The following is a 26,814-nucleotide window of genomic DNA, read 5'->3' as shown; positions in this document are numbered from 1 at the left end:
TGGAACACATACCCGAGTGAAATTATTTCATAGCAAATGTGTATACTTTAATAATATAGCCAGATTGACTTCCTGAATGGCTACACCAGTCCAGATTACCAAAGAGTTGCACGTCAGGTTTTTGTGCAACCACTTACCTTCATTTGGACGACTCATCACCGTTTTGCTAGTGTATTAAATGTATAGTAGTATCTTGTTTTAGTGAAATTTCTCTGATTTCTAATAAGTTTGATCTTTTTTTCAAATGCTTGGTAGCTTCATCTATAAATGTCTACTTAAAACTTTTGCCCCATTTTCTAATGTGGATGCTATCTTTTTCTTCCTCATTTCTAGTACATATTCTGATTATTAATACCTTTTCAGTTTTACCAATTACAAGTATCCTTTCCTAATTGGGCACGTGTTTCTAAAATTTTTCTATTGTGTTCTTCATGGAATAGAAATCTTTAATTATAAGATAATAAACCAATAATTTCTTAATATCTGTGCTTCTGAAACTCCTCAGGTGAAAAACTATATTTCTACCTTTTAAAAATTAAGTTTCTAGACTTATCTTTCACATGTAGGTCCTTTAAATATTTTGGAGTCTACTTATGTACATTTTATTACATGGGATCCACTTTTATTTTTCTCCAAGAGAAATTCTTAAAAATAGTGATATTCATGGCTTGAAGGTTCAATATTACAAAGATATCAGTAATCCTCAAAATGATCTATAGGCTCAATCAAACCCCAATAAAAACATCAGCATTTTTTCCCTTGGAAATTGATGAGATGTTTACAAATATTATGTGGGAAAGCAAAGAGCTACAAGAAGAGCTGGGGGCTTCCCTGGTGGCGCAGTGGTTGAGAATCTGCCTGCTAATGCAGGGGACATGGGTTTGAGCCCTGGTCTGGGAAGATCCCACATGCCACGGAGCAACTAGGCCCGTGAGCCACGTACTGAGCCTGCGCGTCTGGAGCCTGTGCTCCCCAACAAGAGGCCGTGATAGTGAGGCCCACGCACCTCGATGAAGAGTGGCCCCCGCTTGCCACAACTAAAGAAAGCCCTCGCACAGAAACGAAGACCCAACACAGCAAAAATAAATAAATAAACTCCTACCCCCAACATCTAAAAAAACATAAAAATAAAAAATAAAAGAAGAGCTGGGACAATCTGAAAGAAGAATGAAAAGAAAGATATTAGTCACATTAAATCTTACTATAAATCTACAATATAAGATAGTCTGGTGTTTGCTCAAGGATAGACAAGATAATAGACATCAAAATCCATGTTGAAACAGACATTATAACAACGTGTAAAAAGAAAACACTGCAGGGAGTTCCCTGGTGGTCTAGTGGTAAGGATTTGGCGCTTTCACTGGGGTGACCCTGGTTCAATCCCTGGTCAGGGAACTGAGATCCTGCAAGCCACGCAGCACGGCCAAAAGAAAAAAGAAAGAAAAGAAAACACTGCAGCAGAGAGGGGAAAGAACTCTTGTTAATACAGTTGATCCTTGAACTAGGGTTCAAGGGGGTTAGGGGTGCCAACCCTCTGCTAAGCTGAAAATCCAAGTATAACTTATAGCCAGTCCTCTGTACGTACATGGTTTCTCCATAATCGGCAATTCTGCATCTGAGGATTGAACCAACCTTGGATCGTGTAGTAGTGCAGTATTTACTATTAAAAAAAATCCTCGTATAAGTGCACTTGTGTAGTTTAAACCCATGTTGCCCAAGGGTCAACTATTGGTTCTCAGTCAGCTGGATATCCATATGGGAAAAATATTAATCATTACTGCATAGGATATAAAAATATAAATTCCAGAAGATCTGCAGACTTAAATTTGAAAAGTAAACAATGATGCTTTAGGAAAGAAACGTAAGATAACAGCCTTTTTGCCTTGGAGTAGGAAGAATTTCTTAAGACCAAAAAAATCACCAACTGTGAAAGAAAAAATTGAAAAATTGGACTCTTTTAAAGTTAAGAAACACTGTAAATCCAAACGCAGCACTCTTGGGCCAAAAGTGAGAGATATTTTAAAAACATCTATGGAATAAAAGACTCAGATGCATCCCTCATGCCCATGCATTCTTCAAGGGTCAACTGTATCTACCAAAGTTGAACATATACCCTATAACCCTTTGGTTCCACCCATAGAAATATCCCTCAAACAAGTGCACAAGGCACATTCTAGATTGCTCACATCACCACTAACTGTGATAGCCAAGAATGGGGAAGTACCCAATACCCACCAATAATGGGATTAATAAATAGATTTTGATATGTTTACACACTGCAGTAATATCCACCAATGAAAATGAATCAAAGGTATCCACTCCCAACAATATGGATAAATGTCATGGATATACTGTGGAGCAAATGAAGCCAACACAAAATAGCACCTATTACATGACTCCATTTCTATAAAGTACAAAATCGGCTAAGTGAATCTACACCATTACAAATTAGTGGCTACCAAATGGAAAGGAAGGTTACTAGAAAGAGCCAAAAAGGGATGCTTCTAGGGTTTGGGGTTTGTCCTGGTCCTCCAAGAACTAGACGGCAAAGTGCTGAGAAAGACTTTAATGAACAAATATTTCATTAGGGAAAACATCGGAGAGAAAATGGCAGGGAGCTCTGGAAGTCTGGCAGAACTATCAGCTCATAGTGCAAGTCTGACCCTGAGTGAAGATTTGGAAGAAAGATTTGGTAAATCATCCGAGACTGCCTTGTAATCTATGTAAAATCCTTCAAGGCTGTCAGAGTCCTTGAAAAAAGGTCACTGGACAGAGGAATCCTGGTCTCCAAGAAATGGCCTGCCTTAGGATCCCTGCTGTGCTGACTAGGAGCAATCAGGGACAAGGCCGGCCTCCAGGCAAACGTGGTGATGGATTTAAGAGCAGCAGCTGGGACCTTTGGCCAGTTATGCTCCCTGTGGTCATAACTGTGAAACAGGAGACTCTCAACGTGGATGCTTCCTTGTGATAAGATCTGGTTGTTTATTTCTGTCAGTAATAATACTGAAGCAACGTTGCGTCCTTCTCAGTATATCATACCCCAGAGATCTAAAACGTTCATTTGTTCTGTTATTGATAATGTTCATCTCTTGGCTAAGGTAGTGTTCACCAAATTTATACCTACTGTATTTCTTGTTGTGATTAATACCTTGTGGAGAGATATTTTGGGTTTTGTAGCATCCTGCTCCTTGTAAACTTTCAACCAGTAGTTTTATAATTCATTGATTACTCTTGCCAGAACCTATCATTACTATGATGGTTGTAAATAATGATTTTTACATTACATCATTCCTTCTATATATTTATGGTTTGGCATTCTATTATGAGAGCCCTTCCTTCCCTCCCTTCCTCTTTTTTTATTCATATTCTGTATGATAATTATTTATTTTATGGTCAAATTGCTCAGATTTACCCAGTGTGAGTCTCTTCAAGCTGGATCTTTTTACACGTCCCACCACTCTTTCCTACTTTCTGGCATAGTAAATTTTCTCCAGGATCATTCTACACTTTCCTGGCTCCAGCCCTGAAATAGAAACGTGGATATACATGCTTATATACATCACATACACATGTGTGTGTTTGTATATCCTCACACTTCCATATCTACTTCTGTAAATACCTAGCACGTGCACTCACTCCCTCTCTCTCTCTACAGATGGGTGGACGGATGGATGGATGGATAGACAGATCTGTATAAATAACTTATGGTCAGACTTCCATATCCGTGGTTCCTCTGTATCTGCAATTCTGCAACCATGGGTTCAACCAACCACAGATCATGTAGGACTGTAGTAATTACTATTAAAAAAAACCCTGCATATAAGTGGACCTGCCCAGTTCAAACCCATATTGTTCAAGGGTCAACTGTAACTTGCTAAATAAAGCCCTTTAACCAACTATATTAAAAATACCACCATTGGTCTGCGTATGGAATGCCATCCAAACCTGCTTTGTCCTTACTGGTTCCACATCCAGAGGGTCCTCTGCTATTATGCTCAGTTCTCTCCTCATGTGCATCTTTTCAACAAGAGAAACTTTTTTTTTTTTAAACCTCCACAATGTAGGTATATCCACTTTTGTTTCTAGCTCCAGGATTTTCCCTCTCCCTATTATGGATCTGTAGTTAAAGCACAGCATAAATAATAAAGCTTCAATTGTTGAAACTCATGAATTTTTCTGTGTACGCAAAATAATCTGAGAACTGTTTTGTTTTTGAAATTGGCTTCCAGAGTTCTTACCATAATTTTGATCTTATATGTCTTATGACAATATAGAACAATCCTATGAGGTCTTAACTGCAAGGGATAATTATTTAATACTTTTTCAAATTCTGTTAAAATAAGGTCCTGCTTTGGCAATATCCACTATTCAATGAAAAAAATATAACATGAAGTTATAAAATGGAAAAATATCACAAAATGCTCCTTGCCTAGGAAAACCACTCTGGAAGAGTATCCCTTTACACATGATCTTATGCATGTACACATACATGTGTGCACATGCACACATACACAAACACTAACAAAGATTTATGGTTGATTATACTATGAAGGCTACAATCTGTGACCTCTCAAAGCCCATATTGTGTATCTCCTGCAATTATGATATGTCATAAATTTTTAAAATAAATTTATTTATTTAATTTATTTATTTTTGGCTGCATTGGGTCTTCGTTGCTGTGTGCGGGCTTTCTCTAGTTGCAGTGAGTGTGGGCTACTCTTTGTTGCGGTGCACGGGCTCCTCATTGCAGTGGCTTCTCTTGTTGCGGAGCACAGGCTCTAAGCACGTAGGCTTCAGTAGTTGTGGCACACAGCCTCAGTAGTTGTGGCACACGGGCCTAGTTGCTCCACAGCATGTGGGATCTTCCTGGACCAGGGCTCAAACCCGTGTCCCCTGCATTGGCAGGCGAATTCTTAGCCACTGTAACACCAGGGAAGTCCCTGTCATCATTTTACCGGCTTCAGATTAATATAGGAATCTATCAAAACTCAAATTCTTACATCTGTACACTAATTTCCATTAAAAAATTTAGTGACATCATTGATGTGGTATTCATCTTTTTGGTATTTTAATCTCATAATCAATAACTTCCAATTATATGATTTCTGAATCAAAGAGATCTAATATATTCTGATATATATACTCCTTTCCTGAAACCATGCTTTACTGCAACCAATAGGGAAAAGCACATAAATGTCAGTCTTGTCTCAATAATACATTGGATAATTTTATCAAATTCCTACAAGTTTTCTGGGTATTTGCCTCATGGATGTGGGGGAAGAATATGGCATAGCCCCTACCTGAGAAGTTTAGAAGAAATGCTATAATAATTAGAAGGCAAACATTTCAAAGTCTGGATGAAAATGCAGAGAATTAGAAATCAGTAAGTTCAAGGTCAACTAAAAATTTTTTTTTTCTAGGGACAAACAATTTGTGTGACACTTTCAAAGTGTTACAGTAAACCCTGCCTTAATATTGACAGACAAAAAATCAATTGTATACTATGCAGTTACTGTTGTTGCAAAGTTAATCATGTTTTTTCACTCTGTACCATCAGAAAAAAAAAAATCACAAGATAGTTCAATTTCTACTGAACACAGTCCTTGGAAAACTAGACGGGGTCTCAAATAACCACCCAACTTGAGAACAGAGGCTGCGGGAGGCAAGGAGCCAGTTGCGATAGGCTAATAGCATATTAATATTGAAGATTGGGGGGCTTCCCTTCCCTGGTGGCGTAGTGGTTAAGAATCTGCCTGCCAATGCAGGGGACACGGGTTTGAGCCCTGGTCCAGGAAGATCCCACATGCTGCACAGCAACTCAGCCGCGTGCCACAACTACTGAAGCCTGCACACCTAGAGCCCGTGCTCCACAAAGAGAAGCCACTGCAATGAGAAGCCCACACACTGCAATGAAAAGTAGCCCCCACTCACTGCAACTAGAGAAAGCCTGCGTGCAGCAATAAAGACCCAACGCAGCCAAAACTAAATTTAAAAAAAATATATTGCAGATTGGTTTTCTGCAGTGGTTTTCAGTATTTCAACAAAAGTTCATGTCCTGAATTAATTTTATTTTGCAGGTTTCCCCATCTGGATACAACTTTCATATATTATACATTTCCCCCTTTTGGTTTCTTTAAAACACAAGTACTGAGCACACCTAAAAGCACTAGTCAATGATAAGGTTGTGTAGATTCAGCAGCCAAGTCCCTGCCCTCATGGAGCGCACATTCTCATGGACATCAATTTTGACTAGCTCATCCTTACACTTTTGTTAAAGCCCAGACCAAACTCTTTTCCTTTCTAAGTGCTACCTCCTAAGTGACATCTGATAAATGTCAAAGTTCTGAATGCAGCCCTTACTGAACCACTCAGAAGGGGTCTCTGCTGTGTGGTCTGCTGAACACTAGGATCTGTTTCGTTACTGCTTCAACACCAACTAATTTAAAATACTTTCTCTCCTATGAGACCTGACGCTTGCAAGAATTCACGTTGCACGTGAGTTTTTTGAAAACATCATTTTGTAGAACTTCTATCCTCTGACAGTTCCTTGATGTTCTTACCACTCTCGCTGCTTTCATAAAATGTATCCCCAGTATGCATTTTGTGATGACTTATAAGATTGGAGCGCCAACTGAAGCTTTTACCACACATCTAACACTGGTAAGGTTTCTCCCCTGTATGAACTCGCCTGTGATACTGAAGCTGTGAAGACCGACTAAAGACTTTACCACACACATCACATCTGTAAGGCTTCTCTCCAGTGTGGATGCTCTGATGAAGGGGAAGACTTGAGGCCTGACTGAAGTGCTTCCCACACTCCCCACACTTATATGGTTTCTCTCCTGTGTGGACCTTCTGATGCATGTCGAGGTTCAGGCTCCACTTGAAGCCCTTCCCAGTGTCTTGGGCAAGACACTTGGCCACTGTATTTATTTGTACTTATCCACACTTATCTGTCACTTGGGGGTCATAATTGTACCTGGTCCATGGGTACGTTGTACAAAAGATCTGTAAAGTAGTTACAAGAAACTGACAGAGAGTAAGCACTCCACAGACATTGGCTATTAGCTATGGGAAATATTTCTCCATGAAACAGATGACTTTATCAGTGGATGACTCGGTGGGAGACAGTGAATCACAGAATCACAGCATGTTGAAAGTGACCTAGTTCACACTCTTATGTGAAAAAAAGAAAAGTGTGCATGGGTAGAAAATGTCTGAAACTTTACATAACAAAGAGTTCATCATGTTAACTTTGAGGATTAGAATAAATCAGGAAAGGAGGAAAGAAAAACTTGAGTGTAATTGAATTTCTACATCATTTGTGTTTCTACGATGAGACTCTGAATACACTGGAAGTGCAATTTTTTTTCATGTGGCGGGATAAAGGTTTTCAAGTTCTCCTGATACATCCGTATTATTATTTCAGAATTGCCGGCATTTCTTGCCATCTTTGGATCTACACCCATTTGAGTCAGTGGGCCATTCTGGTCAGAGGAGATAATAGAGCAGAAGTGAAGTGAGAGGAAAAGAGAGAAAAGATTTTCTCTTTTCTCTTCAAAGAGGAAAGGTCTTTGGAATGGGAACAACACACAACAAAACTTTGGGGAAAGGATGTGATGGAAAACGATACAAATATCCTACCCCTGTGATGAGAAGGATTGCCTGGGCTGGATGGAGGGAGGTCACAGGTGGCTGGCGAGGAAACCAACTAGCGAAAAACACACACAAGTGCAGAGCAAACACCCTGAGGCCACTCAGCCTGACTCCATGCAAACATGTGTCCAGCAGCCAGCCCTTCACCTGTGGCTCCCCAGCAAGACAGGTACCTCGGGGGTGCCAACTCATTCTGAGTCCATTATGCCTGGCCATTCATAAACCGCTCTCTGACGTGTGAGGAATAAACTCTCAATGTTTATGAGGAAATTGGGGAAGGAGATTGAAAGGTTACTTAAACGGAAAAAAAAGAAGTTCAGGAAGGCAGGATGGTAGAGAGACAAGAAAAAGACCTTAAAAGATAGAAAGGATTTGCCAAAGAAGAGAAAGAAAAAGAAATGATTCCGAATGGGTTAACCTGCAGCTAGGAAGTTAAGGAAGATTATTGATGTGTGAAGACTATGGAATAAAGTGAAAAAAATTTATCAGAAGTTGCTGAGAATATGGTAAGCAGCATGATTATCAAATTATGAATTGGCTGCAATGGCATTCTAGGGGGACACTAGGAAGGGGAAGCAAATGTTCATGAGATGACAGTAGCAGGTGGAAAGTTGTTTCAGGGGAAGATCAGTCTTGCAGAGGGTGTATCAGAGGAGGGCAAGTGTGAGCAAGCAAGGAAATACTAAGTGTATATGGTTCCTTCACTGAGTGCACCCAGCCCCGTGGTCAGCCTTGAGAACAAGCAGGACTTCAGGTGCTGGAGCTACATTTCAGTCATCAAGACTTGAGAAGACACCCTTAACTCAGGTCTTCTCTTCAAACTCCATCTTTCCTTCTTGACCTTCATTTGGCCTCTTCCCTTACCCTCAAGCTGTGGACTGAGGCCACAGAGCAAGATGGGTCACTAGTGTCCTCCATCCCCTGGCGACTGTGGTTCACATCAGTGGAGTACCAAAGGCAATAACCAAGTAAGAGACACAAGAGTGTATGAAGAAGAAGAGATTCTGATAAGGCTTTCTGTGACAGTGTGGGCCAAGTCGGCTCTATATGGCTGGTATCACCTGAATGATGAGCAGCCTTAGGGGAGAAGTTCTCAGAAGGCAGAGCCTGGCTCTCTAGAGGCTCTGCGTGCTCACAGCCCACTCCAAGACCTCAGTTACAGCTTCGGCCCCCAATATCTCTCCCTCTGCCTACTCACAGTTTTGGAAGTCTTCTTTCCTCCACATTTCTCTTGAGAGGTGGAGGAGGAAGATGAGCTTCAAGCCAGCTCAGACTCCCCTGGGATCCCAGCAGGATGCCTATCATTAACCTCCCAACTTCTAGGAAGCTCCTAACATCTCCACATTTGGCTGAGTTTTCATTTCAGCTGTGCTTCAAATTGCTGGCTGGAGATGGCCTGTTGCAAGGTGGCTAAAGGCAAGTTGCAATCCTTCGGGCAGCCTGGCCCTTCTCGACTGTCAGACATCTTCAGGGATATTCTACGAAACGTGGTTTGTTCTAGAGAAGGGAGGGAAACAATCCAATTGTCCAATAATGCTTGAATGGAAAATAAATGATGCTATACGCGTGTGATGAAATAATATCAAACAGTCAAAAATCAAAGACCTAGATCTATATGGATTCACATGGATAAATCTTGAAAACATAATATTGATTGAAAGAAAATAAGATCAAGAACGTTAGATTGTGATAACAGGTATGTAAGTATTTAAATATTTAAATCAATTCAACATATTGCTTCTATATATATAGAGGCAAGAAAATAAACTTTATCCAAAGAACACATTATTTACATTTAATATGCTCATTTATCTAGGAGACCCAAAAGAACCCACAGATAAACTAGCAGGAACTAATAAGACGGTTCAACAAGGCACACACATACAAGATCAATAAATTTAAAAAATCAATCAGGCTCCTCTACACAGGCGATAACAAATGAGAAACTGTAAAAGAAAATAAGAAAAAAATAAGATCTAAAAATAGTCACAAGAGCCATATAAATTATTTAGACCTAAGCATACGTAGAAGGAAATATAACGAACAAACTGAGTACGAACAGTTAAACTCCGCCCAACCCAAGGTTAGGAAAAGACTGTTGCTACTTTATGAGAACAGACCCTCTTCTTAAGTAGCAGATCAGTAAGTGAGAGTGAATCAAAGAAACACAGCATTTGAAAAGTCAGCTAGTCCAAGCCTCTTGATTGCACATACAGAAGCTGAAGCCCAGATAGCTTGAGTTACTTGGTAAAGGGCCCAATGTCCTGACTCAAGGACTAGCATTTTTCACTCATTCGTAAGACACAATCAAATGCAGTACCTTGGAAAGAGATGGGAAAAAATGAAGAAATCAATTATATAGTTCCTCATCTTTAAGTACAGAAATAGCCATGACCAAATTACACGTATTGAGGGAAAATTGAAGTGCAGAGTTTAAAATGTCAATAATCCACAGGGAAACTGGAGACCATTTAAAATATTCATATTAAATCTCTCTAGAAAAGACATTAAAAGATCTCCAATCAAAATGTGAATTTTATAATAGACATGGTATGATACAATTTATAATAGATATGGTATGAACCTTTCCCTTTCATGGGAAAGGTTCTTCTGGGAAAAAGGAATTGTTCTTGAAAATGGGGCCTGTGCTATTGCAGACACTGTGCTCAACCTAGGTCCACCAAATGCTCTGATGTCATCACTGAGGTCACAGAATTCCGCTGTGCGCCTGGCAACCTTGCAAACATAACAGCCCTGGTGAGCACTAGGCAGTACTGCTGGTTCACTAAGTGGTACAAGTTTTTCAGCCATTTAGGAGACTTGACTATTTTTATTTGTATTGAATCATTGCAACGGATTGCCCAAGAGCCAAGAAGGGCCAACCTGTAGGGCAGAGGAGGAGTTGGACATCTCTTGAGGCATCTTCTAAGGGAGACTTCTAGTTGGGACGATGGAACGGCGACAAAAGAGGAAACATCTGGAAAATGAAGAGTCCCAGGAAACTGCCGAGAACGGAGGAGGTATGTGGGGGGCAACTTGTCTGGGGCACATGGGTTTCTGCCAAACTGAACCTTCTCTAGGAAGCGGGGGACTGAGAACGTGTCACCTGTGAAGCAGGGAGCGAGAGACCTTGTCTCACTGATGATGCCGTATCCATCCGGAGGGTCTCTGTGGTGTGAGACGGCACAGAACGGCCAGATGCCCCCTGCGAGATGGGAGGTCAGCTCCGCTGGTCTGAGGACTCTCTCCTGGGGCAGCCGGGCCTGGAGCTTTGTCGGACTCACAGCAGGCTGCATCCTGCTTGCACAGACGTAGAGGTGCAGTTTTTCTCAGTCCCCGATTTCTCTCTTATTCTCTTGGATCTTTCCCTGGGGTCATGAGGTGGGGGATGTGAAGGATGCAAGGATGCTGAGAGAGACCCATGAGTTGCTTGGACTCTTTTACCAAAGTGGAAAGAGAAGCCCCATGAGTTGAAGGCCCTGTTGAAAAATATCTTGACAAGTGGAATGCAGTGCGAAAGAAGATTGTTTGTCTAGGGATGGTGTCATATTGAAAGCAAGGAGGTTTTATTCCTTCAACAGGAAGAATTTCCCAAAGGAGATCAAGGGAAGGGAAGGGTTTTCCAGAGACTGAGACCGCGTGGGCGGGGGTGAGAAATGGCCTCAGGGTCCTGCGGGGAGCTCTGAGAGCCACGGGCCACGTGCTGCTGCGTGCATTAAATGTAGGCGAGTAGCTTGCCTTGGGAGAAGGGTGGTCACCCCAGAGCTCCAGCTAGAGGCCTCTGCCCCAGATTAGAGCCCAGAAGCTCCTACCAGGCCCAGGGCCCTGGAGACTGTAGGATGAGCCCTGGGAATGGAGCTCTAAACAGTAGGCAGATTTTCAGGCAGTGGCTGGGACAGGCTGGGGAAGGCAATGACTGCCCCTGACCATTCAGAATATTTTGCTCTATGTTCAAGTGTGTGTGTGGGAGTGGGAGTGTGTGTGTGTGTGTGTGTGCATGTGTGTGTGTGGTAGTGCAGAGAAGTGCGGGATGAATGGGGGTAGACTGCTTACAAGATATAAAGTCTGCGTGGTACAGTTCTTGTCACCCTGCCTGGACCTGGCTAACACTCGGTGTACGTAAGAGTGTATACAGAATTCTTGTTAGGGGTGTTTTATGTGACAGTAACTCATACACCCATGTACACTCTGATACAGCAAAAATATCACACACCCCACATATAACTTCTTTATTAAACCACACACAGCACATGGAGGTATATACATGCATCCCTTCTGTACTACGTTCTCATACAACCCACATGTATCACAATCCTCTCCTCCAACACCAAACGCTGGAGATGAGATATGTATATAGACACACACACTATATATATATGACACACACACACACACTATATATATATGTATCTCCTCAACTCTTGTACAAACACAGCTAACTTCAGCCATCTCTAAAAACCTCTATAAGAACCAGTCACGTGTCATACACACCACACTTTATAACACATTCTTGAGTAACGCAAGACCCGCTTTGTGCAAACCACAGTAAACCACAGTCTCACTAACCCATGTCAGGATTGCCAGAGAAAATATGGGCTACCCAGTTCAATTTGAATTCCAGATAAACAACAAGTAATTTTTCAGTATCAGTATGTCCCACATATTGTATGGGCCATACTTACACTAAAAATAAGTAAGACCAAATACTGCATGGGAATACTTACACTAAAATATTATCCTGGGTTTATCTGAAACTGAAATTTAACTGGGTGCCTTGTATTCTTGTTCGCTAAGTCTGGCAACCCTTATATACTTACCACCAGCTGATGTATTATATATTTATTGTAGTTTTGTTTAGTGTGTGTCTTCCCCTACTAGAATGTGCAGCGTTACCAAAGACTACAACAACGGAAGAGTGCCGGATACACAGGAGTAGCTGCTTACTGAATCTTGGTGAATGAATAAATGAACACACACCATAAATACAAGCCACACCATGTAATGAGGAAAAGTTACATGTCCCAGAATTCCTGACTTGTGAACAGAAACCATGCACACAAAGGCCACAGACACAGATAGACACATCTGCACTGTGCTCCCCATGCCAACCCCACACTTACCACAGACTTAACTGATACACATCACTCACTCTTCCCACACACTCACAGTCACCACCGAGGCCTACATTACCAACTAGACAGTGAGAGAATAAGTATTGATTGGAATTAAATCCTGGAGTGTCCACTGGGAACCACACTCTCAACTGTGTGTATTCACTGCACCTGACACGTGTCACACACTCAGTAAATATTTGTGGACAGAGGACTGATGAACCCACCCTGAGCCTTTCATTCCTCCCTCAGGAATCTCGAAGTCACAAAAGGATCCCCCTCAGCTTGGATCCACTGTGGTGGCCCAAGGCTGCAGCCCAGGGGCAGGGGAGGTCTCCTCTGCCTCTAAATACTTCTTCTGTACTTCTACTCCGCGCAAGCTCATCTACGCTGGTAAGGGCGCGGGGCTCCTCAGGTGAGGGGGTGCTTGGCTGTGAGGCAGGAGGCACACAGATCCCAGGGAGGCTGAGAGGAAACCCAGGGTCATCAGAGGTGATTAGGGCTCTGTGGAAGAGCCTGGGCAGGATGGCTGAGCTGTTCTGAGGGCGTGGATGCCAGCTGTGTCTGGGGTGTGTGTGTGAATACTGCTACTACCATGGTGGGGAAGTCAAGGAGCACGGGCCGGAAAGGTCTGGGCTTGAGGTGGAGGGAAGAGGGACCAGATGAAGCATCTTCAGAGGAAAATGTAGGCTTTGTCTTTGCCTTTGCTTCCAGAGAAGGACAGAGCTCTGCATCATAGACCTCCAGCCTGAGAGAAGCACCATCCAGCTCAGGTCCACACAGCTCACACGTACACAGGCCCTCCAGGCACAGCCCTTCTCAGGGCACATTAACCCCAAGCACGTGCTCCACAATGCTCTCCTCCTGCACCACAGCCCCATTCCACAAGGAATGCACCACCGATATTCCCAAACTCACACTCCTCGTCGTACACGCATCCAGCCGCATCCCTCACATACCACAGCCCGCACCACCATACTCCACACCCCTGTATACAGACACCGCTCCAGTATCCCCCCACATGCAGATGAAAAGCCCAAAAATGACACCAGATATACCACTCCGTCCTACGGCCAACAGACACCAAGCTCACGACATACCTATGTCGTGCAAATGTCCCTCTCTCGTCTACCACACCTGCTCCCTCAGCTTCCGGCATGGCCCATGCATGTTATTACGTTTTTAATTTCCTTTTTCAGGAATCCGGAGATTTCATCGAGACACTGCCCAGCCTAGAGCACCCCTAGCCCAGGTTCAGGAAGAAGGAGAGACCACTTCCCCATCACACTGTGTCTCCTCCTCACCCTCTTCATCCTGTAAGAACTATCTGCACCCAGAGAAAGAGGAAAGGGGCATGAAAATATACTACATGCAGGTACAAGTGAACAAGGGTGTCGCTGTCTCCTGGAAGACAAAGAAACCCTTGGAGTTGCCTGAAAAGCAGCTGAGGATAGAAGAAGTGACCCTTCCTGAGGACGTGTGCGCAGTAGCCACTGACCCCTCTTCTGATGTGTCCACCGAAAGCCTCCTGTCTGACAGTGAGCCCACTGGGGAGGAGAAAGAGGATGAGGAAAGGGCAGAGCCAGGCAACCCATCAGGGTCACCTGCCGTCGAGGAGAGACCCAGCGCCAAGACAGCGGACTGGATGGTGACCATGGAGACTGGCTTCAGGTGCATGGCCTGCTGCCGGGTCTTCCCCAACTTGGAGATCCTCCAGCAGCACGTGAAGTTCGGCGTCCTGGAGGGCTTCAGCTGCCGTGTCTTTCATCTCACCATGGCCCAGCTGATGGGCAATGTGGAATCCGAGAGCATCCCTGAGGAGGAGGACGAGGAGGAGGAGGAGGAGAACGAGGAGGAGGAGGAGGAGGAGGAAGAGGAGGAGGAGGAGGAGGAGGAAGAGAAGCAAGAAGAAAAGGACAATGAGGGAGAGCAGCCCACGGGGGAAGGCCCCAGCCCAAAGAGACCCCGCAGGCAGGGTCTTTTCTCTCCTTTGAGTTCCACACAGCAACTGAGATTCATGGGACAGAAGATCCTGGAAGACGGTGTGGCCGTCCCTTGGAAGAGGTAAGGCTTGAGGCGGGCAGTCTTCTGAGCCTATGTCACGAGGGCCCAGAGGAGTCTAAGGGAAGGGGCCGCACACATGTGCTGGTTGACCTAATGGCTCTGCAGTTACATCAAATGGGACACACTAAGCACTAACAAAGGCATTGAGCTCTGTTGACTTAAACAAGAAGGTGGAGCCTTTTCCTAGGAGTTTTCTCAGGGACTGCACTATGGACCTCAACTCTTAGAGGACGTACTGCCAGCAGCTCTTTCTCGGCAGAGAGAGCCAAGAGTGGTCTGAAGAGAGGACAGGGGCCCTTGCAGGACCAGAACTTTGAGGTCTGAGAGCCTTGGGCCTGAGCCGAGATCTCACCCTGACCACTGGACCTAGCCTTCTGTGACAAAGGGGAATATGAAAGAGAGTCACATGGAAATGAGGTCCCCCGAGATATGGAAATGTTCCAGAACCTTCGTTGCGTGGTAGTTGATCTGGAGCCAAGCTCACTGTGGTGTGTGTGGCTCTGAGCATTAAGGCAACGCTGGAGGGTAACCCTGACCAGCAGAGCTTGGAGTGCTTCTTGTCTCTTCCTGTTCTACCTCATTTGTTTTATCCCTTCCAGGGAGAAGAAAGGACCCTCGGGATAGTAGCAGCCAGAATGCCGTGGTCTGAAGGAGGATGAAGGGACCGGCACTCAGTCTAACATCATATGACAATAGAAGCGTCCTATGCAATAAAGGGCATTTTCCAAACCTTTCCTGGAGGTTTTATTTAATTACATTTTTCTATCTATGCATCTATCTGTCATCTACATCTGTATCTTTCAAGGTTTGTGAACAAGCTTTCACATAAGCACTAGAGACGTCCGCCAGCATTTTCCAGAAGAGGCCTGCAAATTGCTGGGGACTCCTCACAAATAGGGAATGGCCACAACCCCTGCCACACAGACTATGCACGTGGCCCTCCTGACGTACTCCCACTCTCTCTCTGAATTTCCCCACGTCTGAGATGAGGGTGCTGGCTGGAGGCAATGATCACGTGCAGGCTGAATCTTCTCCAGATTCTGATTCTCTTCCTGGGCATATCGTCCTCAAGCACAGTCTCCAGGTCCCTGGCCACACTGATCTCTCTCCTTCAGTCCTTCCCTCCCTCCCTCTGTTGCCTCCCAGTGCAGAGAATACTTTTCTGCATTTGAGACGACATTTATTTTTTGTTCACAGAATTCTCACCTGTTCTACTGTGGCCTCCGCTGTGAACATTCCAAAGCTGAGAATTTTCTTTTTTTCTCCCTCATTTCTGCTGAGTCTTTACCTTCCTAATGCAGTGAACTCACAGTGCCTAGCTGACTGGATGGGGAAAAAAATCCAGGGAGCAAAGAGAAATAATAAAAGGATATATCAGTTAATTTTTCATAGTGTTATCCAACTACATATTTTTAAAATTTTGGAATAATATTAGGAATCTTCTCTTTATAAAAAACTGAATTATCGGGCTTCCCTGGTGGAGCAGTGGTTAAGATTATGCCTGCGAATGCAAGGGACATGGGTTCCAGCCCTGGTCTGGGAAGATTCCACGTGCCACGGAGTAACTAAGCCCGCGCGCCACAACTACTGAGCCTGCGCTCTAGAGCCCGTGTGCCACATCTACCGAGCCCACGTGCCACAACTACGGAAGCCTGAGTGCCTAGAGTCCATGCTCCGCAACAAGAGAAGCCACTGCAATGAGAAGCCCGTGCACCACAGCCAAGAGTAGCCCCCGCTTACTACAACTAGAGAACGCCCGCTAGCAGCAACAAAGACCCAATGCAGCCCAAAATAAATTAATTACTTAAAAAAAATTGAATTAGTTTCAAGGGTACAATGTATAAAAGTACAATAAAAGCCCCCCTTCATAACCCCCCAACCCCACTCTCAAGATGGAAGAGATATGCTGTGATACAATTTAGAGTTGTAGTACTACTACTCCTCCCACCACAGCCGAAATCCTCTGAGCCAGGGGCAGCAGCTTCCTTTCACAATGCTAGGACCCGCCACAAGACACATGATAATCCCTTTGGACATTTCAAGGAGCGGCACCAAGGGAACAGTACCTGGGAAATGCCACTGACAGCTCAGAATATCCAGGGCATTTCTAGAGCCTCGGCACTGCTCTCGCTCTGGGAATGAAGGTCCAAAAAGCACATCGGAGAATGTTCATAGTTGTAAACAAGCTCCACCTTTGAAACACAATCTACTTAGAGCCACATATACAAGCCTGCACAATGGATGAAGCCAAGGTCTCCTCCATGATTTCCCTTCTGACCACCTTATTGTCTCCTCAACCATAAAAGGTGAACTTGAAACTCAGGACCTTGCCTTGTCACCAAGAAACATCCAAGCTTGGATCATTCTTTCTAAGACCAGATACTTGCTCTCTGAACTATTCGAGACTTGTCACATACACAGAAGTAGAACAGGATTATTTCTATCTACCTGGGGACCTGGAGTCTTTCACATTGCTCCTGTTAAAACTCTCAGAACACCAAAACTTTACCTACAAAGGGTTCAAGCTATGACACTCCCAATTTCCACAAACCTCCTCAGCTCTTGTGAGTCACATGCAGCCAATTCCAGGTATTGGAAACATGCTTGTGAGGATGAAACTGACTTTGGGGCTCCCCTTGGATATGGTCTTCCAGACTTACCCAAAGGCCATTAAGAGGAAGGTTTACCCCACCCCAGGGAAACCCGAGGCAGTACTTGCAGTCAAGGGCTGGCCATGGCTTCTGAGCTACATCCAAAATGAATTTCATACTGTACCTGGATCTGCTGAAGCCATTTCTGACTGTCCGAGAGCCAGCATGTACCGCTCCTCAACTGCCTCCATTGTGGATCATCAGTAGGGCTGTCAGATTTAGTAAATAAAAATACAGGATACCCAGTTAAACTTGAACTTCACATGAATAATAAGTCATTATTTTTAGTATAAGTAGATCCTATGTACTATTTGGGGCATACTTATCTTCAAAATGTACTCGTTGTTTTTCTGACATTCATATGTAACTAAACAGCCTATATTTTATGTGTCAACCCTACTCATCAGAAATGATGGAGGCTCATCGAGATCCAGGAGACACCTCAGCGCCTCCTCAGCTTTTATTTCTACGTCCTGGACGGCGAGCACGAACCTTCCACTCCCAGTCATTGGCTAGAATGGAGGATATTCTCTGTTTTAGAGCTTTTTCTACTTGTCATTGTTATTATCTTCCTTATTTTAAAGAGATGTTTACTTTCTTCCAAATTTAATAGCTCATCCAAAAGTATTTCAAAGTTCATTAGACAAGGGAAAAACAACCTGGTTCTGAAAAGTGAAGGAAACCGCCTGGTGTTTAGTAAAGAAGTAGTAGGGAGATTGAAAAAGCCAAACTTAATAAGCAAATCTCTCCAAGGGTATTTTCAGAGCTTGATACCCTCCCACACCCTGAAAACATTAGTACATCAAGAATGTAGAACTGCTAACCAAATGCAAGGCTCCCATATGATTCTATCAAACTGAGGATGCTTCTTTACTAAGCAGTGAGCCCACTTGCTGCCCCAGGGACCTTGGCAGTTGCAACGTAGGGCTCTTCCCTTTGGGATGGAAACAGCAAGTTTTCCTGTGGTCTACACGCTGGCCCCAAAAATACTACACTCCCAATACTTGTCAACTTTAAGTATTTTTCTACATATCTCCATTTTTCTGTTACTATTTGGACTACATCTTAGACTTGACATTACATAAATTGCATTCAAGAAGCTATTTTTAAAAGTTGGTAGGAAACCTTAAATCTATAGCTTGCAGTCCCTGGCTTACTTTCATCCAGGTGCATAAGGGTTTTCAAAAGTAGTCAGGTTAGTTACCCCGTATCACAGCCCCACGCCTGTGTCACAGATATAAAAATGGAACGTGATATTTAAGGTTTTAGTTGCCAAATCATCAAGCCTCCCAGACAGAGGCAATAGAGCAAAATGATTACAGAGGCATGGATTTTGATTTGCTCCAGTGTCTTGGGCAAGTCACTTGGCCTCTGTATTTATTTGTACTTATCTGCACTTATCTGTCACTTGAGGGTCATAATTGTACCTGGTCCATGGGTACGTTGTACAAATGATCTGTAAAGTAGTTCCAAGAAACCGACACAGAGTAAGCACTCCACAGACATTGGCTATTAGCTATTGGAAATATTTCTCCATGAAACAGATGACTTTATCAGTGGATGACTCGGTGGGAGACAGTGAATCAAAGAATCACAGCATGTTGAAAGTGACCTAGTTCACACTCTTATGTGAAAAAAAGAGAAGTGTGCATGTGTAGAAAATGTCTGAAACTTTACCTAACAAAGAGTTCATCATGTTAACTTTGAGGATTAGAACACATCAGGAAAGGAGGAAAGAAAAACTTGAGTGTATTTCAATTTCTAAATCATTTGTGTTTCTACACAGAGACTCTGAATACACTGGAAGTGCAATTTTTTTTAATGTGGCGGGATAAAGGTTTTCACGTTTTCCTGATCCATCCGTATTATTATCTCAGAATCGCTGGCAGTTCTTGCCATCTTCGGATCTACACCCATTTGAGTCAGTGGGCCATTCTGGACGGAGGAGATAATAGAGCAGAAGTGAAGTGAGAGGAAAGGAGAGACAAGATTTTCTCTTTTCTCTTCAAAGAGGAAAGGTCTTTGGAATGGGAACAACTCACAACCAAACTTTGCGGAAAGCATGTGATGGAAAATGGGACAAACATCCTACCCCTGTGATGAGAAGGATTGCCTGGGCTGGATGGAGGGAGGTCACAGGTGGCTGGACAAGGAAACCAACTAGGGAGAAACACACACAAGTGCAGAGCAAACACCCTGAGGCCACTCAGCCTGACTCCATGCAAACATGTGTCCAGCAGCCAGCCCTTCACCTGTGGCTCCCCAGCAAGACAGGTACCTCGGGGGTGCCAACTCATTCTGAGTCCATTATGCCTGGCCATTCATAAACCGCTGTCTAACGTGTGAGGAATAAACTCTCAATGTTTATGAGGAAATTGGGGAAGGAGATTGAAAGGTTACTTAAACGGAAAAAAAAGAAGTTCAGGAAGGCAGGATGGTAGAGAGACAAGAAAAAGACCTTAAAAGATAGAAAGGATTTGCCAAAGAAGAGAAAGAAAAAGAAATGATTCCGAATGGGTTAACCTGCAGCTAGGAAGTTAAGGAAGATTATTGATGTGTGAAGACTATGGAATAAAGTGAAAAAAATTTATCAGAAGTTGCTGAGAATATGGTAAGCAGCATGATTATCAAATTATGAATTGGCTGCAATGGCATTCTAGGGGGACACTAGGAAGGGGAAGCAAATGTTCATGAGATGACAGTAGCAGGTGGAAAGTTGTTTCAGGGGAAGATCAGTCTTGCAGAGGGTGTATCAGAGGAGGGCAAGTGTGAGCAAGCAAGGAAATACTAATTGTATATGGTTCCTTCACTGAGTGCACCCAGCCCCGTGGTCAGCCTTGAGAACAAGCAGGACTTCAGGTACTGGCGCTACATTTCAGTCATCAAGACTTGAGAAGAGGGCTTCCCTGGTGGCGCAGTGGTTGAGAGTCCGCCTGCCGATGCAGGGGACACGGGTTCATGCCCCGGTCTGGGAAGATCCCACATGCCGCGGAGTGGCTGGGCCCGTGAGCCATGGCCGCTGAGCTTGCGTGTCCGGAGCCTGTGCTCCGTAACGGGAGAGGCCACAACAGTGAGAGGCCCACATACCGCAAAAAAAAAAAAAAAAAAAAAAAAAAAAAAAAAAAAAAAAGACTTGAGAAGACACCCTTAACTCAGGTCTTCTCTTCAAACTCCATCTTTCCTTCTTGACCTTCATTTGGCCTCTTCCCTTACCCTCAAGCTGTGGACTGAGGCCACAGAGCAAGATGGGTCACTAGTGTCCTCCATCCCCTGGCGACTGTGGTTCACATCAGTGGAGTACCAAAGGCAATAACCAAGTAAGAGACACAAGAGTGTATGAAGAAGAAGAGATTCTGATAAGGCTTTCTGTGACAGTGTGGGCCAAGTTGGCTCTATATGGCTGGTATCACCTGAATGATGAGCAGCCTTAGGGGAGAAGTTCTCAGAAGGCAGAGCCTGGCTCTCTAGAGGCTCTGCGTGCTCACAGCCCACTCCAAGACCTCAGTTACAGCTTCGGCCCCCAATATCTCTCCCTCTGCCTACTCACAGTTTTGGAAGTCTTCTTTCCTCCACATTTCTCTTGAGAGGTGGAGGAGGAAGATGAGCTTCAGACCAGCTCAGACTCCCCTGGGATCCCAGCAGGATGCCTATCATTAACCTCCCACCTTCTAGGAAGCTCCTAAGATCTTCACATTTGGGGCAGTTTTCATTTCAGCTCTGTTTCAAATTGCTGGCTGGATGCGGCCTGTTGGAAGGTGGCTAAAAGCAAGTAGCAATCCTTCGGGCAGCCTGGCCTTCTCGACTGTCAGACATCTTCAGGGATATTCTAGGAAATGTTGTTTGTTCTAGAGAAGGGAGGGAAACAATCCAATTGTCCAATAATGCTTGAATGGAAAATAAATGTTGCTATATGCATGTGATGAAATAATATCAAACAGTCAAAAATCAAAGACCTAGATCTATACGGATTCACGTGGATAAATCTTGAAAACATAATATTGATTGAAAGAAAATAAGATCAAGAATGTTAGATTGTGATAACAGGTATGTAAGTATTTAAATATTTAAATCAATTCAACATATTGCTTCTATATATATAGAGGCAAGAAAATAAACTTTATCCAAAGAACACACTATTTACATTTAATATGCTCATTTATCTAGGAGACCCAAAAGAACCCACAGATAAACTAGCAGGAACTAATAAGACGGTTCAACAAGGCACACACATACAAAATCAATAAATTTTAAAAGTCAATCAGGCTCCTCTACACTGGCGATAACAAATTAGAAACTGTAAAAGAAAATAAGAAAAAAATAAGATCTAAAAATTGTCCCAAGAGCCATATAAATTATTTAGAGCTAAGCATACGTAGAAGGAAATATAACTAACAAACTGAGTACGAACAGTTAAACTCCGCCCAACCCAAGGTTAGGAAAAGACTGTTGTTACTTTATGAGAACAGACCCTCTTCTTAAGTAGCAGATCAGTAAGTGAGAGTGAATCAAAGAAACACAGCATTTGAAAAGTCAGCTAGTCCAAGCCTCTTGATCGCACATACAGAAGCTGAAGCCCAGATAGGTTGAGTTACTTGGTAAAGGGCCCAATGTCCTGACTCACGGGCTAGCATTTTTCACTCATCCCTAAGACACAATCAAATGCAGTACCTTGGAAAGAGATGGGGAAAAAATGAAGAAATCAATTATATAGTTCCTCATCTTTAAGTACAGAAATAGCCGTGACAAAATTACACGTATTGAGGGAAAATTGAAGTGCAGAGTTTAAAATGTCAATAATCCACAGGGAAACTGGAAACCATTTAAAATATTCATATTAAATCTCTCTAGAAAAGACATTAAAAGATCTCCAATCAAAATGTGAATTTTATAATAGACATGGTATGATACAATTTATAATAGATATGGTATGAACCTTTCCCTTTCATGGGAAAGGTTCGGCTGGGAAAAAGGAATTGTTCTTGAAAATGGGGCCTGTGCTATTGCAGACACTGTGCTCAAGCTAGGTCCACCGAATGCTCTGATGTCATCACTGAGATCACAGAATTCCGCTGTGTGCCTGGCAACCTTGCAAACATAACAGCCCTGGTGAGCACTAGGCAGTACTGCTGGTTCACTAAGTGGTACAAGTTTTTCAGCCATTTAGGAGACTTGACTATTTTTATTTGTATTGAATCATTGCAACGGATTGCCCAAGAGCCAAGAAGGGCCAACCTGTAGGGCAGAGGAGGAGTTGGACATCTCTTGAGACATCTTCTAAGGGAGACTTCTAGTTGGGACGATGGAACGGCGACAAAAGAGGAAACATCTGGAAAATGAAGAGTCCCAGGAAACTGCCGAGAACGGAGGAGGTATGTGGGGGGCAACTTGTCTGGGGCACATGGGTTTCTGCCAAACTGAACCTTCTCTAGGAAGCGGGGGACTGAGAACATGTCACCTGTGAAGCAGGGAGCGAGAGACCTTGTCTCACTGATGCTGCCGTATCTATCCGGTGGGTCCCTGTGGTGTGAGATGGCACAGAATGGCCAGATGCCCCCTGCGAGATGGGAGGTCAGCTCCGCTGGTCTGAGGACTCTCTCCTGGGGCAGCCGGGCCTGGAGCTTTGTCGGACTCACAGCAGGCTGCATCCTGCTTACACAGACCTAGAGGTGCAGCTTTTCTCAGCCCCCGATTTCTCTCTTATTCTCTTGGATCTTTCCCTGGGGTCATGAGGTGGGGGATGTGAAGGATGCAAGGATGCTGAGAGAGACCCATGAGTTGCTTGGACTCTTTTACCAAAGTGGAAAGAGAAGCCCCATGAGTTGAAGGTCCTGTTGAAAAATATCTTGACAAGTGGAATGCACTTCGAAAGAAGATTGTTTGTCTAGGGATGGTGTCATATTGAAAGCAAGGAGGTTTTATTCCTTCAACAGGAAGAATTTCCCAAAGGAGATCAAGGGAAGGGAAGGGTTTTCCAGAGACTGAGACCGCCATGGGCAGGGGTGAGAAATGGCCTCAGGGTCCTGCGGGGAGCTCTGAGAGCCACAGGCCACGGGGTGCCTGCGTGCATTAAATGTAGGCGAGTAGCTTGCCCTGGGAGAGGGGTGGTCACCCCAGAGCTCCAGCTAGAGGCCTCTGCCCCAGATTAGAGCCCAGAAGCTCCTACCAGGCCCAGGGCCCTGGAGACTGTAGGATGGGCCCTGGGAATGGAGCTCTAGACAGCAGGCAGATTTTCAGGCAGTGGCTGGGACAGGCTGGGGAAGGCAATGACTGCCCCTGACCATTCAGAATATTTTGCTCTATGTTCCTCTGTGTGTGTGTGTGTGAGTGTGTGTGTGTGTGTGTGTGTGTGTGTGTGTGTGGTAGTGCAGAGAAGAGTGGGATGAATGGTGGTAGAGTGCTTACCAGATATAAAGTCTGCGTGGTACAGTTCTTGTCACCCTGCCTGCACCTGGCTGACACTCGGTGTATGTAAGAGTGTATACAGGATTCTTGTTAGGGGTGTTTTATGAGACAGTAACTCATACACCCATGTACACTCTGATACAGCAAAAATATCACACACCCCACATATAACTTCCTTATTAAACCACACACAGCACATGGAGGTATATACATGCATCCCTTCTGTACTACGTTCTCATACAACACACCTGTATCACAATCCTCTCCTCCAACACCAAACGCTGGAGATGAGATATGTATATAGACACACACACTATATATATATGACACACACACACACACTATATATATATATATCTCCTCAACTCTCGCACAAACACAGCTAACTTCAGCCATCTCTAAAAACCTCTATAAGAACCAGTCACGTGTCATACACACCACACTTATAACACATTCTTGAGTAATGCCAGACCGGCTTGGTACAAACCACAGTAAACCACAGTCTCAGTAACCCATCTCAGGATTGCCAGAGAAAATATGGGCTATCCAGTTCAAGTTGAATTGCAGATAAACAATAAGTAATTTTTCAGTATCAGTATGTCCCACATATTGTATGGGACATACTTAGACTAAAAATAAGTAAGACCAAAGTCTGCATGGGAATACTTACACTAAAAAATTATTCTGGTTTTATCTGAAACTGAAATTTAACTGGGTGCCTTGTATTCTTGTTCGCTAAGTCTGGCAACCCTTATATACTTACCACCAGCTGATGTATTATATATTTATTGTAGTTTTGTTTAGTGTGTGTCTTCCCTTACTAGAATGTGCAGCGTTACCAAAGACTACAACAATGGAAGAGTGCCGGATACACAGGAGTAGCTGCTTACTGAATCTTGGTGAATGAATGAATGAACACACACCATAAATACAAGCCACACCATGTAATGAGGAAAAGTTAAATGTCCCAGAATTCCTGACTTGTGAACAGAAACCATGCACGCAATGGCCACAGACACAGATAGACACATCTGCACTGTGCTCCCCAGGCCAACCCCACACTTACCACAGACTTAACTGATACACATCACGCACTCTTCCCACACACTCACAGTCACCACCGAGGCCTACATTACCAACTAGACAGTGAGAGAATAAGTATTGATTGGAATTAAATCCTGGAGTATCCACTGGGAACCACACTCTCAACTGTGTGTATTCACTGCACCTGACATGTGTCACACACTCAGTAAATATTTGTGGACAGAGGACTGATGAACCCACCCTGAGCCTTTCATTCCTCCCTCAGGAATCTCGAAGTCACAAGAGGCTCCTCCTCGGCTTGGATCCACTGTGGTGACCCAAGGCTGCAGGCCAGGGGCAGGGGAGGTCTCCTCTGCCTCTAAATACTTCTTCTGTACTTCTACTCCGCGCAAGTTCATCTACGCTGGTAAGGGCGCGGGGCTCCTCAGGTGAGGGGGTTCTTGGCTGTGAGGCAGGAGGCACACAGATCCCAGGGAGGCTGAGAGGAAATCCAGGGTCATCAGAGGTGATGAGGGCTCTGTGGAAGAGCCTGGGCAGGATGGCTGAGCTGTTCCGAGGGCGTGGATGCCAGCTGAGTCTGGGTGTGTGTGTGTGTGAATACTGCTACTACCATGGTGGGGAAGTCAAGGAGCAGGGGCCGGAAAGGTCTGGGCTTGAGGTGGAGGGAAGAGGGACCAGATGAAGCATCTTCAGAGGAAAATGTAGGCTTTGTCTTTGCCTTTGCTTCCAGAGAAGGACAGAGTTCTGCATCATAGACCTCCAGCCTGAGAGCAGGACCATCCAACTCAGGTCCACACAGCTCACACATACACGGGCCCTCCAGGCACAGCCCTTCTCAGTGCACATCAACCCCAAGCACGTGCTCCACAGTACTCTCCTCCTACACCACAGCCCCATTCCACAAGGAATGCACCACCGATATTCCCAAACTCACACTCCTCGTCGTACACGCATCCAGCCGCCTCCCTCACATACCGCAGCCCTCAACACCATAATCCACACCCCTGTATACAGACACCACTCCAGTATCCCCCCCATGCACAGGAAAAGCCCACAGATGACACCAGATACACCACTCCGTCCTACGGCCAACAGACACCAAGCTCACGACATAGCTATGTCGTGCAAATGTCCCTCTCTGGTCTACCACACCTGCTCCCTCAGCTTCTGGCATGGCCCATGCATGTTATTACGTTTTTAATTTCCTTTTATAGGAATCCGGAGATTTCATCGAGACACTGCCCAGCCTAGAGCACCCCTAGCCCAGGATCAGGAAGAAGGAGAGACTGCTTCCCCATCACACTGTGTCTCCTCCTCACCCTCTTCACCCTGTAAGAACGATCTGCACCCAGACAAAGAGGAAAGGGGCATGAAAATATACTACATGCGGGTACAAGTGAACAAGGGTGTCGCTGTCTCCTGGAAGACTAAGAAACCCTTGGAGTTGCCTGAAAAGCAGCTGAGGATAGAAGAAGTGACCCTTCCTGAGGATGTGTGCGCAGTAGCCACTGACCCCTCTTCTGATGTGTCCACCGAAAGCCTCCTGTCTGACAGTGAGCCCACTGGGGAGGAGAAAGAGGATGAGGAAAGGGCAGAGCCAGGCAGCCCATCAGGGTCACCTGCCGTCGAGGAGAGACCCAGCGCCAAGACAGCGGACTGGATGGTGACCATGGAGACTGGCTTCAGGTGCATGGCCTGCTGCCGGGTCTTCCCCACCTTGGAGATCCTCCAGCAGCACGTGAAGTTCGGCGTCCTGGAGGGCTTCAGCTGCCGTGTCTTTCATCTCACCATGGCCCAGCTGATGGGCAATGTGGAATCCGAGAGCACCCCTGAGGTGGAGGAGGAGGAGGAGAACGAGGAGGAGAATGAGGAGGAGGAGGAAGAGG

The 26,814-nt window shown here is 44.5% G+C and overlaps 1 protein-coding gene across 1 annotated transcript; it reads left to right on the top strand.

Annotated features, from left to right (window-relative positions):
• Positions 1–10,606: 10,606 nt before the first annotated feature.
• On the top strand, positions 10,607–22,720 carry LOC307064142 (protein FAM170A-like; the record flags this gene model as incomplete). Its single annotated transcript, XM_079720631.1, has 4 exons — positions 10,607–10,676; positions 13,020–13,160; positions 13,967–14,831; positions 22,489–22,720. The coding sequence occupies 4 exons, from the start codon at positions 10,607–10,609 to the stop codon at positions 22,718–22,720; spliced, it is 1,308 nt and encodes a 435-aa protein (XP_079576757.1).
• Between the last annotated feature and the right edge of the window lie 4,094 nt (positions 22,721–26,814).

This window comes from Hyperoodon ampullatus, assembly GCF_949752795.1.
Source record: "Hyperoodon ampullatus genome assembly, chromosome: 15".
Lineage (NCBI taxonomy): Eukaryota > Metazoa > Chordata > Mammalia > Artiodactyla > Ziphiidae > Hyperoodon > Hyperoodon ampullatus.
The sequence above is the reverse complement of the archived record's forward strand: the minus strand, read 5'-3'. Positions and strand labels throughout refer to the sequence as shown.